Source organism: Notechis scutatus, chromosome 1 (assembly GCF_049901735.1).
Source record: "Notechis scutatus isolate UNSWTSFEM ecotype Mainland chromosome 1, rNotScu1.2, whole genome shotgun sequence".
In the NCBI taxonomy this organism is placed as follows: Eukaryota; Metazoa; Chordata; class Lepidosauria; order Squamata; family Elapidae; genus Notechis; species Notechis scutatus.
The window spans coordinates 143,864,446-143,877,219 of record NC_142009.1 but is presented as its reverse complement, the minus strand read 5'-3'; the positions used below and the strand labels follow the sequence as shown (position 1 = coordinate 143,877,219).

Genomic DNA, 12,774 nt, shown 5'->3' with positions numbered 1-12,774 from the left:
GATTAGTCAGGGTCACATTACAGTGGTAAGAGGTTTATTGAATAGTCATAAGACCTTATCGGTAACATAACATAAATATATAGCAAGACAAAATACAGATAAGTTAGATATATAAAAATACAGTAATAAAAACATGTGTAGAAAACCAGGGAGTCAAAAATCGGATAATAGATCACCCTTGCAGGATACACCAGTTTGTTCAATATATTGGGTTCTTAGGACTGCTGCCTTGATTATAAACTTAGCAGTCCTACGGACGATGTGTACATTAGAGGCCCGGAGGAAATATAACAATCTGTGGTTTGATTCCCGATGGGCTGTTCTTTCCAGTAGAAATGATAAATATTTAAGCCTAATGGGGGCATATATTTGGCAGTTGAACAAGATGTGGGAAATATCTTCAATGGCAGATGAACCACATAAGCAGGTTCTCTCGTGGTATGGTACATGGTGGAAGAACCCATGTCTGGACATGGAATCCAGTAACTCAAATCTGGCTCTGGTATAGGCTCTTCTCTGTAACTGTGGCATACCCATTGAAAGGTATTTTTCAGGTTGGAAGATGTTTTTTATTCTTAGCCAACCATTTTATAGATCTGTTTTTTGCTAATAATTCCATGTCAGTCTGGGCACTAATATCCAAGACTCTCTGTTTAAAAATTTCCCTTGCCTGGGAAACCCTTGTCAATAAATATTGGGTAGAAAACCCATGTCTTAAGATGGCTCTGTGGAGTTGACTGGCCCAGGAGTTAAATTGGAACTTATTTAACTGTTCAGTTAGACATAGTTTGGGAAGTCTATCCGAATCCATTGATTGTATCTTTAGCCAGTATGTAAATGTTTTAATTATTAAGTGGCTATGTAAGGAGTGGATACCCAAGTCCGCTCTGACTGCGGAAAGCAGAAGTGTTCTTATCAGTCTCCAATAAGTGCCTTAAAAAACGGGTCTGTGTTTGTTCAAGTGGGGAGGCTTTATTTAAACCCCACAGTTCTGCACCATATGTCAGCATTGGAACTATTTTTGCCCTAAATACTTTCAACATAGGGGTCAAAGTGCCTGGGTAATTATGGTTAAATAATTTATATAATCCTTTGGTGCTTATCTCAGCCCTTAATGCACTACTTTTAAAGTGATTAAACCAAGATCCTGTATTAGTAAAGACCACTCCTAAGTAGGTGTAAGAATTTACTTGTTTGATTGACTCCCCATTAATCTGCCAATTATGTTTCCTACTTTTTGTGCTGAAAACCAACACTTTGGATTTTATTAATATTTAAGAAATTCAAAGTACAATAGGTATTCAGCTTATGCAACAGTCTCCTCAGGCCTATTTGTGAATGAGCCATTAATACCATGTCATCGGCATATAAAAGGGTATTAATAAATTTATCAAGAATCTTTGGCATATGCAAATCTACTGCATGCAGGAATCCTGGTAAATCATTGACATAGAGATTGAAAAGCATTGGGGCTAAAATGCAGCCCTGCTTTACGCCAATATTGGCAGGTATGCTCTTAGACAGGGCTCCATTTACGCCAGTACGGATTTTCACATGGGTGTTTGAGTAAAGGGCCCTAACCAGAAAAAGGAGTCTGGGCTCCATGTTCAGGTCCACCAGTTTCCTCCACAAGATATTTCTGTTTAGCGAATCAAAAGCTGCACTTAGATCAATAAATGCAGTGAATAATTTCTTACCCATTTTTAAATACCCTGTTACCAAATGATCTAATGTGAAACAATTATCTATGGTAGATCGCTCTGGTCTAAAGCCTGCTTGTTCCTCCGCCAAAAGATTATTTTCCATAACCCAGATTTCAATTTTGCTCAACAAATGCTTTGCATACATTTTAGCAACAATTCCAATTAGGCTTATTGGTCTGTAATTATTTGGATTGCCTCTGTCTCCTTTTTTATGTAAGGGAACAATAATGGCCACTTCCCAACCCAAAGGTATGCGGCCGGATCACATTACAGGAAGAGCATGTGAAGGTGTCAAGATTAGAAGTGTCTTCACATGTGTTTCCTCTAATGTGATTTATAATATCATACTTTGTACAAAAGAATTAATAAATTTAAGGCAAACTAATATACCAATTTTTAGTCTCTAGAAACAAACTTCAAAATGGCCAGCTTGGAAAAACAAAACAGTACCACTGAGTGACAGGTTGCTTAAAATCTTTTGATGTATGCAAATTTAGCAATCTCAAAAGCTCTCAACAATAAAAACTCTACATACACATACTCATACAGAATATGTTCTAACTTTAAGAACTGAACAACTCTGTGACTTATTTTGTCATACTTCTGTATGTATATATTTAAAATAATGAACTGTTTTTGCCTCCCCAAGACTGTATTCTTGAAGAAATTTTAATAACTGTGTTGTATGAAATATTGATATTTTATCTTTATATTTAGATCTTGGGTTGGTTTGTGCAAATTGCCTTAGGCCTGAAGCATATACATGACAGGAAGATTCTGCACAGAGACATAAAAACACAGGTAATTTGGGGAGAATTTTTGCCTCATCACCGTGACATAAAACATGCATGCACTTTTAATTATGGTGTATTTTGTTTACAGAACATTTTTCTTAGCAGTAATGGAATAACAGCAAAACTGGGAGATTTTGGGATTGCAAGGATGTTGAACAAGTAAGCATATTTTTATGGACAATGTTATTCCTTTCATATTAGGTAAAAAATGGATGAGTTTATTCCACAGATGCTTTAAAATTCCAGTGAACAAGGCATAAAATTGGTTTAACTTTGCAAAATGTCTTAGCCTTATTGAAAAGAAGTGCAGAAAAATTTGGATTTCATCTATGAGTTTCTTCTGCTCCCTTTGCATATGAGAAAAAAAGTAGAAACAATGCATTTTCAAACAGTGGTTTCCCATTACTGTATATTTGAAATCGAGAAACTCTTTTTTAAAATGTTCTAAACCAGAAATTGAAACCATGTTTTGAATCTGATTTTTTTTTAAATACTTGTAAATTATTTAGGCCTTGCTATCTCAATCAAGCTTTGAATGGACTCACATATTGTATAGGGCATTGTCAATAATAGACTGAGTTATTATTTTTTTGTAATTTCTCTAGATAGCTTCAGTAAACATATTGTTTTCAAAGAAAAAAAATACTTTTTGTTTGCTAATTTCTTTAGCACGATGGACTTTGCTAGTACCTGTGTAGGAACACCATATTACCTATCACCTGAAATCTGTGAAAATAAACCATACAATAATAAAACGTAAGTTTCAGAATATACCTCTATTTTTGTGGAGAGAGATAGAGAGGGATGATGAAATTGGAAAAAATAAGTTTTTTTAAAATGTGCAAATTTGATAGTGACTCTTGTTCCTTTCAGAAATTGGAAAAAAATCTTCTATATTTAAAAAACAAACCTGTTTTTATGTAAATATTTGTTTCGTCCAACTTTATTTTAATAAGCCTTAATTTGGAGCATGCAGTTTATTGTATAACTCCTCACAAACCAAGAATCTTTTTTGATAGATAATTATACTGCTTTCCTAGTGGCAATTGACCTGCAGTTCGTGAAGGTCTTCTTGAAATGAAAAATAGCAATAAATATAAGCAATAGTATTGCAAGCTGTCTTTGCCTTCAGAGTTTTGAACAGTTTTCTATAGAACCTACTCTTAAAGGGTCCGCTTTCTTGTGAAGCACACATTAATTGTGTGCAGTTCTAAAATGCCCTATTTGGCCTTAATAGCTGCTTTAATAATATTGTTTTTGCAGCCATAATTTAAACCTTTGAAGAAGTGACCATTTTTTCATAACCAAAAACAGATAGTCTTTGACTTATGTCCATTATTGAGCCAAAAATTTTGGTTGTAAGTCATGGTGGTCATTAGGCAGGTCATCATCTGTCTGCACCTGATTTCAGTACCTTTTCTGTGGCAGTTATTAAATGAATCCATTATACCCAATGGGCCAGAAATTGGAAGTAAATACTGGATACTGGCAAAAACTGCCAAAAGTTGTGATTACATGACTGCTGCACGCTGCAAAAAGCCATAAATGCAAGCCAGTTGACAAGCACCCAAAATATAATCACATGATCATGGGATGCAATTGTCAGAACTTCAAAATCAAAGCAACTGTTTGTTAAGCAAGGATGATCTATAACAATGTGTTAAAAATAATTTAATAGTATATTCTAAATACTAAATAGAATACTTAGAATTAACTTTTTGCATAATCATAAAATTGGGAAAGATGTTTTTTGCTGGATTACTAAATGTTGTTTCCGTTTCTCTAATTTCTTACTTTACTTTATAGAGATATATGGTCTCTTGGCTGTGTGTTATATGAGTTGTGTACTTTAAAGCATCCTGTAAGTAAATGTTTATACAGTCATAACCAAATATTTGTCAAGATCATTAAGTGGCAGCTATTAGAATAATAACTTAAATACAGCCTTCAATATTTGAACAGTGTAGAAAGATATCAGTTTGATATACTAAGATCATCTTGAATTTTCCTTTTCAGATGAGAAGAAATATTGCATCCAAAAAATTTCTTTAAATATTTAAACTACCAGGATTTCAGAAGAAAATAGAAAAATTCACAACTGATAAGGCCAACAATTTATATTAGATACACTAACTACATATGTTGTATTGAGGTAATTCCCCGTTAGGAGAATGAGCGCATACAGGGAGATGTAGTGAGGGTAGTGAAGAATAACGCACACACAGCACACAGATACACTGTACAGTAAATGTAGGTTTTTACTTCCCATAAACATTTAAGCAAAGTCCAAGATAAGCAGTCCAAGTCATTCACAGGTAAAGCAGTCAGTTTTCAGTTCAGGGATAATCCAAATATCAAAGTCCAGTATCAAAAAATAGTTCAGTAACAGACTTACATCAACGATCAGTAACAGTCATTATGAGGAACGGCAACACTCTCCAACAGAAGGAATAGAGAGACTCACACCTCTAAACAACCCAGGTTTCTGGCTCCATCTTATGGCCATTTGCAGAACCACACCCAATTACAGTTTTAGCATTCTCTTAAAGATACAGTATTAAAATGTCTATCCTAGTTTATATATTTCCAACCCAAATAACTGTTAGGTGACTTACATTCCTAACATGTTTTATTGAAAGAATATGCATCTTGACATGAAATGTTAGGAACGTGGTATTTTGATCTTGCTCTGCATTTCTTTTAGCACTTTGTTGGCTACTGTGAGAATAAATAGTGGACTTAGATGGGCATTGGGCTGAACAAAAATGGCTTGAATAGTCTTATGATTTCCATTGGTAAAATTAAAAGTACAACATAAATTTGAGTATTCATGACTTTAAAAAAATTATTCCAACTGTTTTATTCCGTGCATATTCTGTTCCATGTTTCTAGTTCTGACTATTTTAATGTTAGCTGTCATTTTACCCTGGTACTCTGAAACATTGTTTAAAAAGCTGGACATATTCTTATTTATTTTTTTATTTTTTTATTTGGGAAGTGCTAGTCTGTCTTTCAGTATAGGCAAATTCTTCTGAGTTAAGGATAGAGAATTAATTAAGAAAATTTTAAGAATTATGATGGAGAGGGAAGCAACACATAGTTATCTGGTCAGATTTTCTTGCTGGGATTGATGTTTTCTTACAGTTCACCTGTAGAGCAAAAATGAATTTACGTGATTCTCTGTGAAGTCATATAAATGATTCTGCCCTTAATTTCCAGTAAAATCAGGAAATTAAGAGGTTTTGAAAATTCAGGTGTTATTGAAATTTTGTTTTGATGGCACAAATGAAATCCTGACTAACAAGGTAATGATATACTATCAGTGTTCAGCATGAACCTAGGGAGGCAATTGAAACAATAAACAAAGGCTGCCATATGAGCACCATAAAAAATGAGAGAAAGAAACTCTGGGCACAGTTTGTATGTTAGCCAAACACCTACCCCTTAACTTTTTCAATTAAAAAAAACTATAATTAATTGGAAAGCTGACCTGATACATATAAAAAAGGCAGGATAAAAATATCATCTCATCATTGGGAAAAAATAGAAAGGTTTTGACAGGGAAAGATAAATTGGAGATAATGGGGAACATCTTGGAAAGTTAAAAGGGATAGCATTGAAGATTCTTATTGTCTTGCCTTTGGATAAATTACTGTTTTATTACTGTTACCAAGGAGTAATCTCCTAGTAGCTACTTACTGCATTCCAGCCTTTCTCATTTGTCAGCTAGAAGACTCAAATACAGGAAACCCCTACTGGCACTTGCACAACATTTGCCCAACAACAATTGTCACATTGATTCCCTATGAAAAGCCGAATAGGTCGCTGAGCGCCCAGACATAGGTAGATGTATAAATTACCCCACAAAAAAGGTACCATGTTTTGAACTATCATAGCAGCAATGGATAATCCTGAATAGGATTCACACTTCACATGGCAATTGTTGGGACTGTATAAATGGGGCATAATATCCTCCCCCACTTAGTGTGACTATGATCACATTGTGACTGACTCTAAGCTGAGGGCATATACTGGTCCAGTATCTGATTTTTTATATATCTAATTGATGCTGCGCTTCAGTGGTAGATGGCCTGGACATTGATATTTGAACATAGATCTTTTTAACATTTATATTTTTTGTGTTTTACTAATCCAAGTGAAATGTTAATATGTATTGCTAGTCCATATATGATATACCATACGCTAAACAAATAAATAAACAGGAATGGGTAAATCCTTTCCAATGACAACCATTTGTGAAATAATGACATGGGCTCAACATTTTAGATATATTTTAATAGTGGACTTTTTGGGTATCGAGTAGAACACACTTTGACTGCTGTTTACCATAGGTTTTTTTGATAAGCAGGATTGTAGTTCATAAATAAGTGAAATAGAAGGTATGTGAGATATAGTAGATCTGAAATGACCCAATAAATTGGACAGTGCTATTAAAAAAAGATGAAGACTATTCTGCCTTCATTTGTCCTTTATTTTATGTAAGTACTTTTGTGTATTTCTGTTTAAATCCGTTTCAATTTAACATATGGACTTTATTTTCATGTGATAGTTTGAAGGCAACAATTTGCCCCAACTTATAATGAAGATCTGCAGAGGCCATTTCATTCCTGTGTCTGTGAAGTATTCTTCCGATCTGAGATTGTTAATATCCCAGTTGCTTAGAACATCTCCAAGAGATCGCCCTTCCATTAACTCTATTTTAAAAAAAGCCTTTTTGGAGAAGCAGATAAAGAATTATTTGCCACCTGAGGTAAGTATCTCTTGAGGCTTAGAAAAACAAAATTGCTTGGTCCACTCAAAACCCCTTTATCTGTTGGTTGGTGTTCTTCTTTACCTAGTCTTCTGTGAAAGAAGGGTGGTTGTTCTTTTTTGTGGCTCTTTTCATTATAAAACAGGCTTCCTCCTGATTTTCGGAGGGCTGCAAGCATCCTGACTTTCTAAAAGACTGTGAAGAGTAATCCTTGCTCCAAGCACTGGTCCAAGATGTTAGTTGAGCCCAAAATAGATGTAGTTGTGTTGTGAGTCTGTTATGGGCCCTTGGCTATTGTTTTATTTTAACTATTTTAATTTCATTTTAGATTTTACCATTATCGATTTATTTTCTATATAACTATTTTTGTTGATTGCCAGCTGACCAGGGTTATGGGTGGGATGGGTGGCATTATAATTTCCCCAAATACATAGATAAATTCCACTTATATTCAGTTGCAAACAAAAGTTGTTGGTATTGCCAGCTTTCCCCAGGACAAAAATGGCAAGGAGATATGATTGTTTCCTCCGGCATTGAATTAGAATAAATTAACATTTGGTACATTTACTTGAAACACCTTTGATGTAGCATAGAAATAAATAATTGCACTCTGTTGCATTCCTTTGTAGATCATTGAAGCAGAATTCAGTCATACTGTTCTTCACAGGAAAAAATCATCAGCTTCATCATCAGGCAAGTGATTGGTTATATTAAAAACAAGAACATTACACTTGACCATATGTGTGAAATTTGTTTTACACTGAGATTGATTCTGAGATGGCCACTTTCAAGAAATGAAGAGGTTGTAAAATAGCACTAACGCTTAGACTTATATATCACTCCATAGTATTTTACAGCAGTCTCTGAGTGGTTTACAAATGTCAGCCTATTGCCCCCAACAGTTTGGCTCCTCATTTTACTGAGCTCAGAAGAATGGAAGGCTAAGTCAACTTTGAGCCAGTCAGGATCAAACTCCTGGCAGTGGGCAGAGTTACTCTGCAATGCTGCATTCTAATACTGCACCACCATGGTATGCATTTTTTCACTGAGGAAAATGTGGCAGTAGAAATTGAGCAAATATGGATTATAACTTGAATGCTGTATTTTCAAGATATGTTCCATTGTACAAGGTAAAATTAATAGGTTCTTCTTGTTAAGCCTGGATTCCCCAACGGGTGTTAAGGAAAACAAACTAAACAGAATGTGCAGCGAAGTCAGATAGGAAGACAGGTAAATGTGTGAGATAAGTTTTCTAGTTAACACGCAGTAAAAATACAGATACGCTTGTGCTATCAAAAATATAGTTTATTCCATTTAAGAATTATAGCATAGTCAAATGTAACAGTCCATTAGTCAAATACCAAATTCAGTCAAGTCTTGTCGAGGATACTCTAATTGCAAAGTCCGTGTCGAATAGCCAGTGTCAGTACACATATAATAAATTTGTCCAAAACTTATCTTCTCTCCATTGAGAAATATCTTCAAAGTAATCCAACACTTCTTCTCCTCCCCGATCCAGCAAGAACGCAGTCTTCAATAAGCCAGCCAGTAAGAGCCAGAGAGTGCCTTGCTGCTTATATAGTACTTTACAGCTGCACCCTTAATTACATTCCTTTAGCTTAAAGTCACATACATTTTATCTGACAAACCATGATTCATCATTTTATTATCTTTACCCAAAACAGTTAGGGTAAAACAATGTTATCCCTAACATTCTCCCCTTTTGGGTAATAATAATAAATATTACAATAATATATCCATTTATACTTTCAAATCATAATTGTCACAACTCTCTTTAAATTTTACAACACCTTGTGCTTTTGTAAACTGGTCTGCAATATTTTCTTCCATCATGCAGTACTCAAGTTTAATTAGACCATTTTTCACAGATTCTCTAACATTTAAGTATCTTAAATCAGTATGCTTTGATCTAGTCTTTACAGCAATATTAGTAGCTAACTGTATAGTTGCCTGGTTGTCCTCGTACACAATAATAGAATCTTTAACAGTTATACCCATGTCTAATAATAACTGTTTGTACAGAATTAAGTCAGTGCATAGTAATGACAGACATGAAAATTCTGCTTCCATCGTTGACAAGCTAATATGCTGTTGTCTGATTGACCTCTACCCTATTAAAGTCTTACCAAATAATATAACCATCCCAGATGTTGATTTTCTAGTGTTTATGTCAGTTGCAAAACTTGCATCTGCATAGGCACTAAGATTCAAATCACCTTTGGCTCTAGATACAATGCATGATGCATTGTTCCTTTAAGATATCTTAAAATTCTCTTTAATGCTTGCCAATGACATTGATGTGGATCATTATTAAATCGTGCCAGCTGATTAATACTATAAGCTATATCTGGCCTTGACCAATTGCTTATATATGATAAGCTACCAATCAAAGATTGATATATGGTCTTATCAAATTTGGGACTTTGAGCATCCATTTTGCAAATTTCCTGACTCATTGGAGTCTTTGCAGGCTTACAAAGTTCCATTTTATACAATTTAATTAATTGGCAAATTTTATCCTCTTGAGATATCTTAAATCCTTTTGTGGTTTTATTAATTGTCAATCCTAGATACTTTTTAACTTCACCTAAATGCTTTAATTTTATCCTTTTGGCTAATAATGAAATAATCTCAGTAGCTTCATTATTGGTCTTAGTAATCAAAGCAATATCATCTGTAAATAATAACAATAATGACACCGTTCCATTATTTTCTCTTTTAAACATACATGGATCTGCTAAACCAGATTTAAACCCTATATTGTTTAATTCTTTCACAATATATTGGTTCCATTCATAGCCAGATTGTTTCAATCCATATAAACTCTTCTTGAGTTTCCAAAAATCATTGCTATTTACTTTATTATCACTTATACCAACTGGTTTTTTCAAATATATTGTATGCTGCAATGGTGCATGCAGATATGCAGTTTCTACGTCTAAATGGTTAACTATATAATTATTCTTAGCTGCCCATACTAAAGCTGCTCTTAAAGTTGTAGCCTTAAGATTTGGTGCAAATACCTTGTCATAGTCAAATGTATTTTAGTTAAATCCCTGTGCTACTAATCTAGCCTTATAAGTTACTTTCCCATTATTTCCAGTCTTTACTTTAAATATCCATTTGCACCCAATGGATTTTTCTCCTGGAGGTAATTTGGTTTCTTCATAAACCTTCATTTCCTTTAATGAATTTAACTCTTTTTTTCATTGCCTTTTGCCAATTCTCCTGATCCTTAGCAGGATACATCTTAAGTTCATCTATGCTAGTAGGAACTTTATTTACTTGGCAAACAATACTTGCCTGATATCTTTCAGGTGGTTTGGTTATACGCGTTGTGCGTCTAGGTATAACAGGACTTACAGGTGGACTTTTCTTTATTTCCTGTTCTTGACTATCTATCTCTTCTTGATCAATTATTTCCTCTTGATCTGATTCTATTTGCTCTTCATGGACTTCTTCTTTAATTGGACTTTTCTTATAACTAGTCTTTTCTTTCTGCCTCTTGTAGTGTTCTATAATAACATCATTATCTGAATCTTGCTCTAATCTATTCCATCCTATATGTTCTAGGAATTGTGCACTAGCACTGCAGTATACTCTAGATGTACCTGGTTCCCAGAATCTATAAGATCTACGGTTTGCTTGATATCCAACAAAAACTAATCTTTTAGCTCTATGTTGTCCTTTGTGCCTGAGTTGTGTAGGGATATGCACCCATGCTGGTGCACCAAATGTGTGAATATAACTCAAATCAGGTTTCCTACCATGCCACAGTGTGAATGGTAATTCACCTGTTGTTGAATTAACAACATTGTTTAATATGTGATTCCCACACATTATAGCTTCTCCCCACAAATTGTCAGGTAATCCAGAATCAGATAACATTGTCCTTCCCATTGATTGCAGTGTTTGGCCTCGTCTCTCTATAAATGCATTATGTTGAGGCCTATATGGTGCAGACTTTTATGTTGAATACCTGCCATTCTAAGTCTATTCTGGAATTTATTATTTGTAAATTCCGTACCATTATCTGTTATAAGAGTTACTAATTTCTTTTTAGTTTTCCTCTCTGCAAATTTTAACCAATTAAAGAAATTTGTATACGTTTCAGTTTTTCTCTTCATTAGAAAACAGAAACCATACCTAGAATAGTGGTCCATTATGCTTAATATGTATCTAGCACCACCTACACTTGGCTTTTTAGGACCTATTATATTGGCAAATACTACCTCTAAAGGCTCTTTGGTAGTAAATCCATCAACTCTATTTGCCGGTATAACTTTGCTTTTGTTTTGATTACAAGCAGAACATTGCAAATACTTATTACAAGGTTTTAAACTTATTCCTTTAGATAGCTGAACAGTTCTCTTAATCATTTTAAAATTTAAATGACCTAGCTGTCGGTGTAACAAGTGAATACATTCATCATGAGGTTTCTTATTATCATAAACTGTGTTAGCCAACTTTAAACCATTATCATTTAACACATATAAGTCACCTCTTAAAGATGCAATAATTTTCTTACCTTCTTTTCAATTAAACAAGTATCTCCCTAAAGGTAATTATGTATCCTAATCTAACCAACATTCTAACTGAAAGCAAATTAAATTTAAGTTGAGGTACATATAACATTTTTACGTTCTCATTTATATAAGAACAATGAGCTATACCTTCACCTTTTGCTTTAATTTTCCATCCGTTTTGCCAATGAGATATGCTGTGAACTCATGGACATTTTTACAAATTTTTGTTATCATTTGTAATACAGTGGGACGCACCACTGTCAACCACCCATAAATTATTTTTACATCTCCATTACTATACATTGCTAACTCATAATTCTTATTTCTTCTTTGATGGCTTACAGCATTCTGGCTTGCATTCTGGCGCTTTGGTTTCTTACAAAGTCTTGCAAAATGTCCTCTCCCTCCATAATTAAAACACTTTTTAATTGCGTATGCAGTAGGAGATTCATTATTTTCCTTTTGATGTTGCTCCCTCCTTAACTGATCTCTTTCAAGCCTTCTTTTGGCCTCTTCAATCAATCTGCCAGTGATATCAGTTAAAGTTAGACTTTCTTTAGGCAATATTTCAAGGGAAGTTACGTAGTCATCAAAACTTTCGTCTAATGAAGATAGAATTATGTAGACCTGGTGTAGCTCAGAGAAAATTAACTCCTTCTCATGAAGCTCTTGAAAAATGCTTTTCATAGTATTCAAATGACTCAGCATATCACCATTCTTTTGGAGATACATCCGGAAAAGCTTCCGTGTTAGATTTATGTGAGCACCAACGTTATCTCGGACATAAATCCTCCTCAGTTTTTGCCAACACCCAACAGCAGTTTGCTCTCCATGTATATGAACAAGTTGCTGATCAGTTAATGTTAATCCTATGATGCAAAGTGCTTGTTCATTTTTATGTTTAAATTCTTCTATCCTTTTACTATCTTCCTCATCTTCAGTATCCCATTCTTCTACGT

General features: G+C 34.3%; 1 protein-coding gene across 3 annotated transcripts in view; it reads left to right on the top strand.

Annotated features, from left to right (window-relative positions):
• NEK5 (NIMA related kinase 5) overlaps positions 1 to 12,774 on the top strand; it is a 37,780-nt gene that overhangs the window by 3,989 nt on the left and 21,017 nt on the right. For all 3 annotated transcript variants that reach the window (XM_087947533.1, XM_087947525.1, XM_087947542.1), the window contains 6 exons: positions 2,421 to 2,504; positions 2,586 to 2,656; positions 3,167 to 3,253; positions 4,304 to 4,358; positions 7,068 to 7,268; positions 7,898 to 7,961. In XM_087947533.1, the coding sequence (XP_087803659.1) occupies positions 2,421 to 2,504; positions 2,586 to 2,656; positions 3,167 to 3,253; positions 4,304 to 4,358; positions 7,068 to 7,268; positions 7,898 to 7,961 (562 nt within the window). The remainder of the gene's footprint in view (positions 1 to 2,420; positions 2,505 to 2,585; positions 2,657 to 3,166; positions 3,254 to 4,303; positions 4,359 to 7,067; positions 7,269 to 7,897; positions 7,962 to 12,774) is intronic.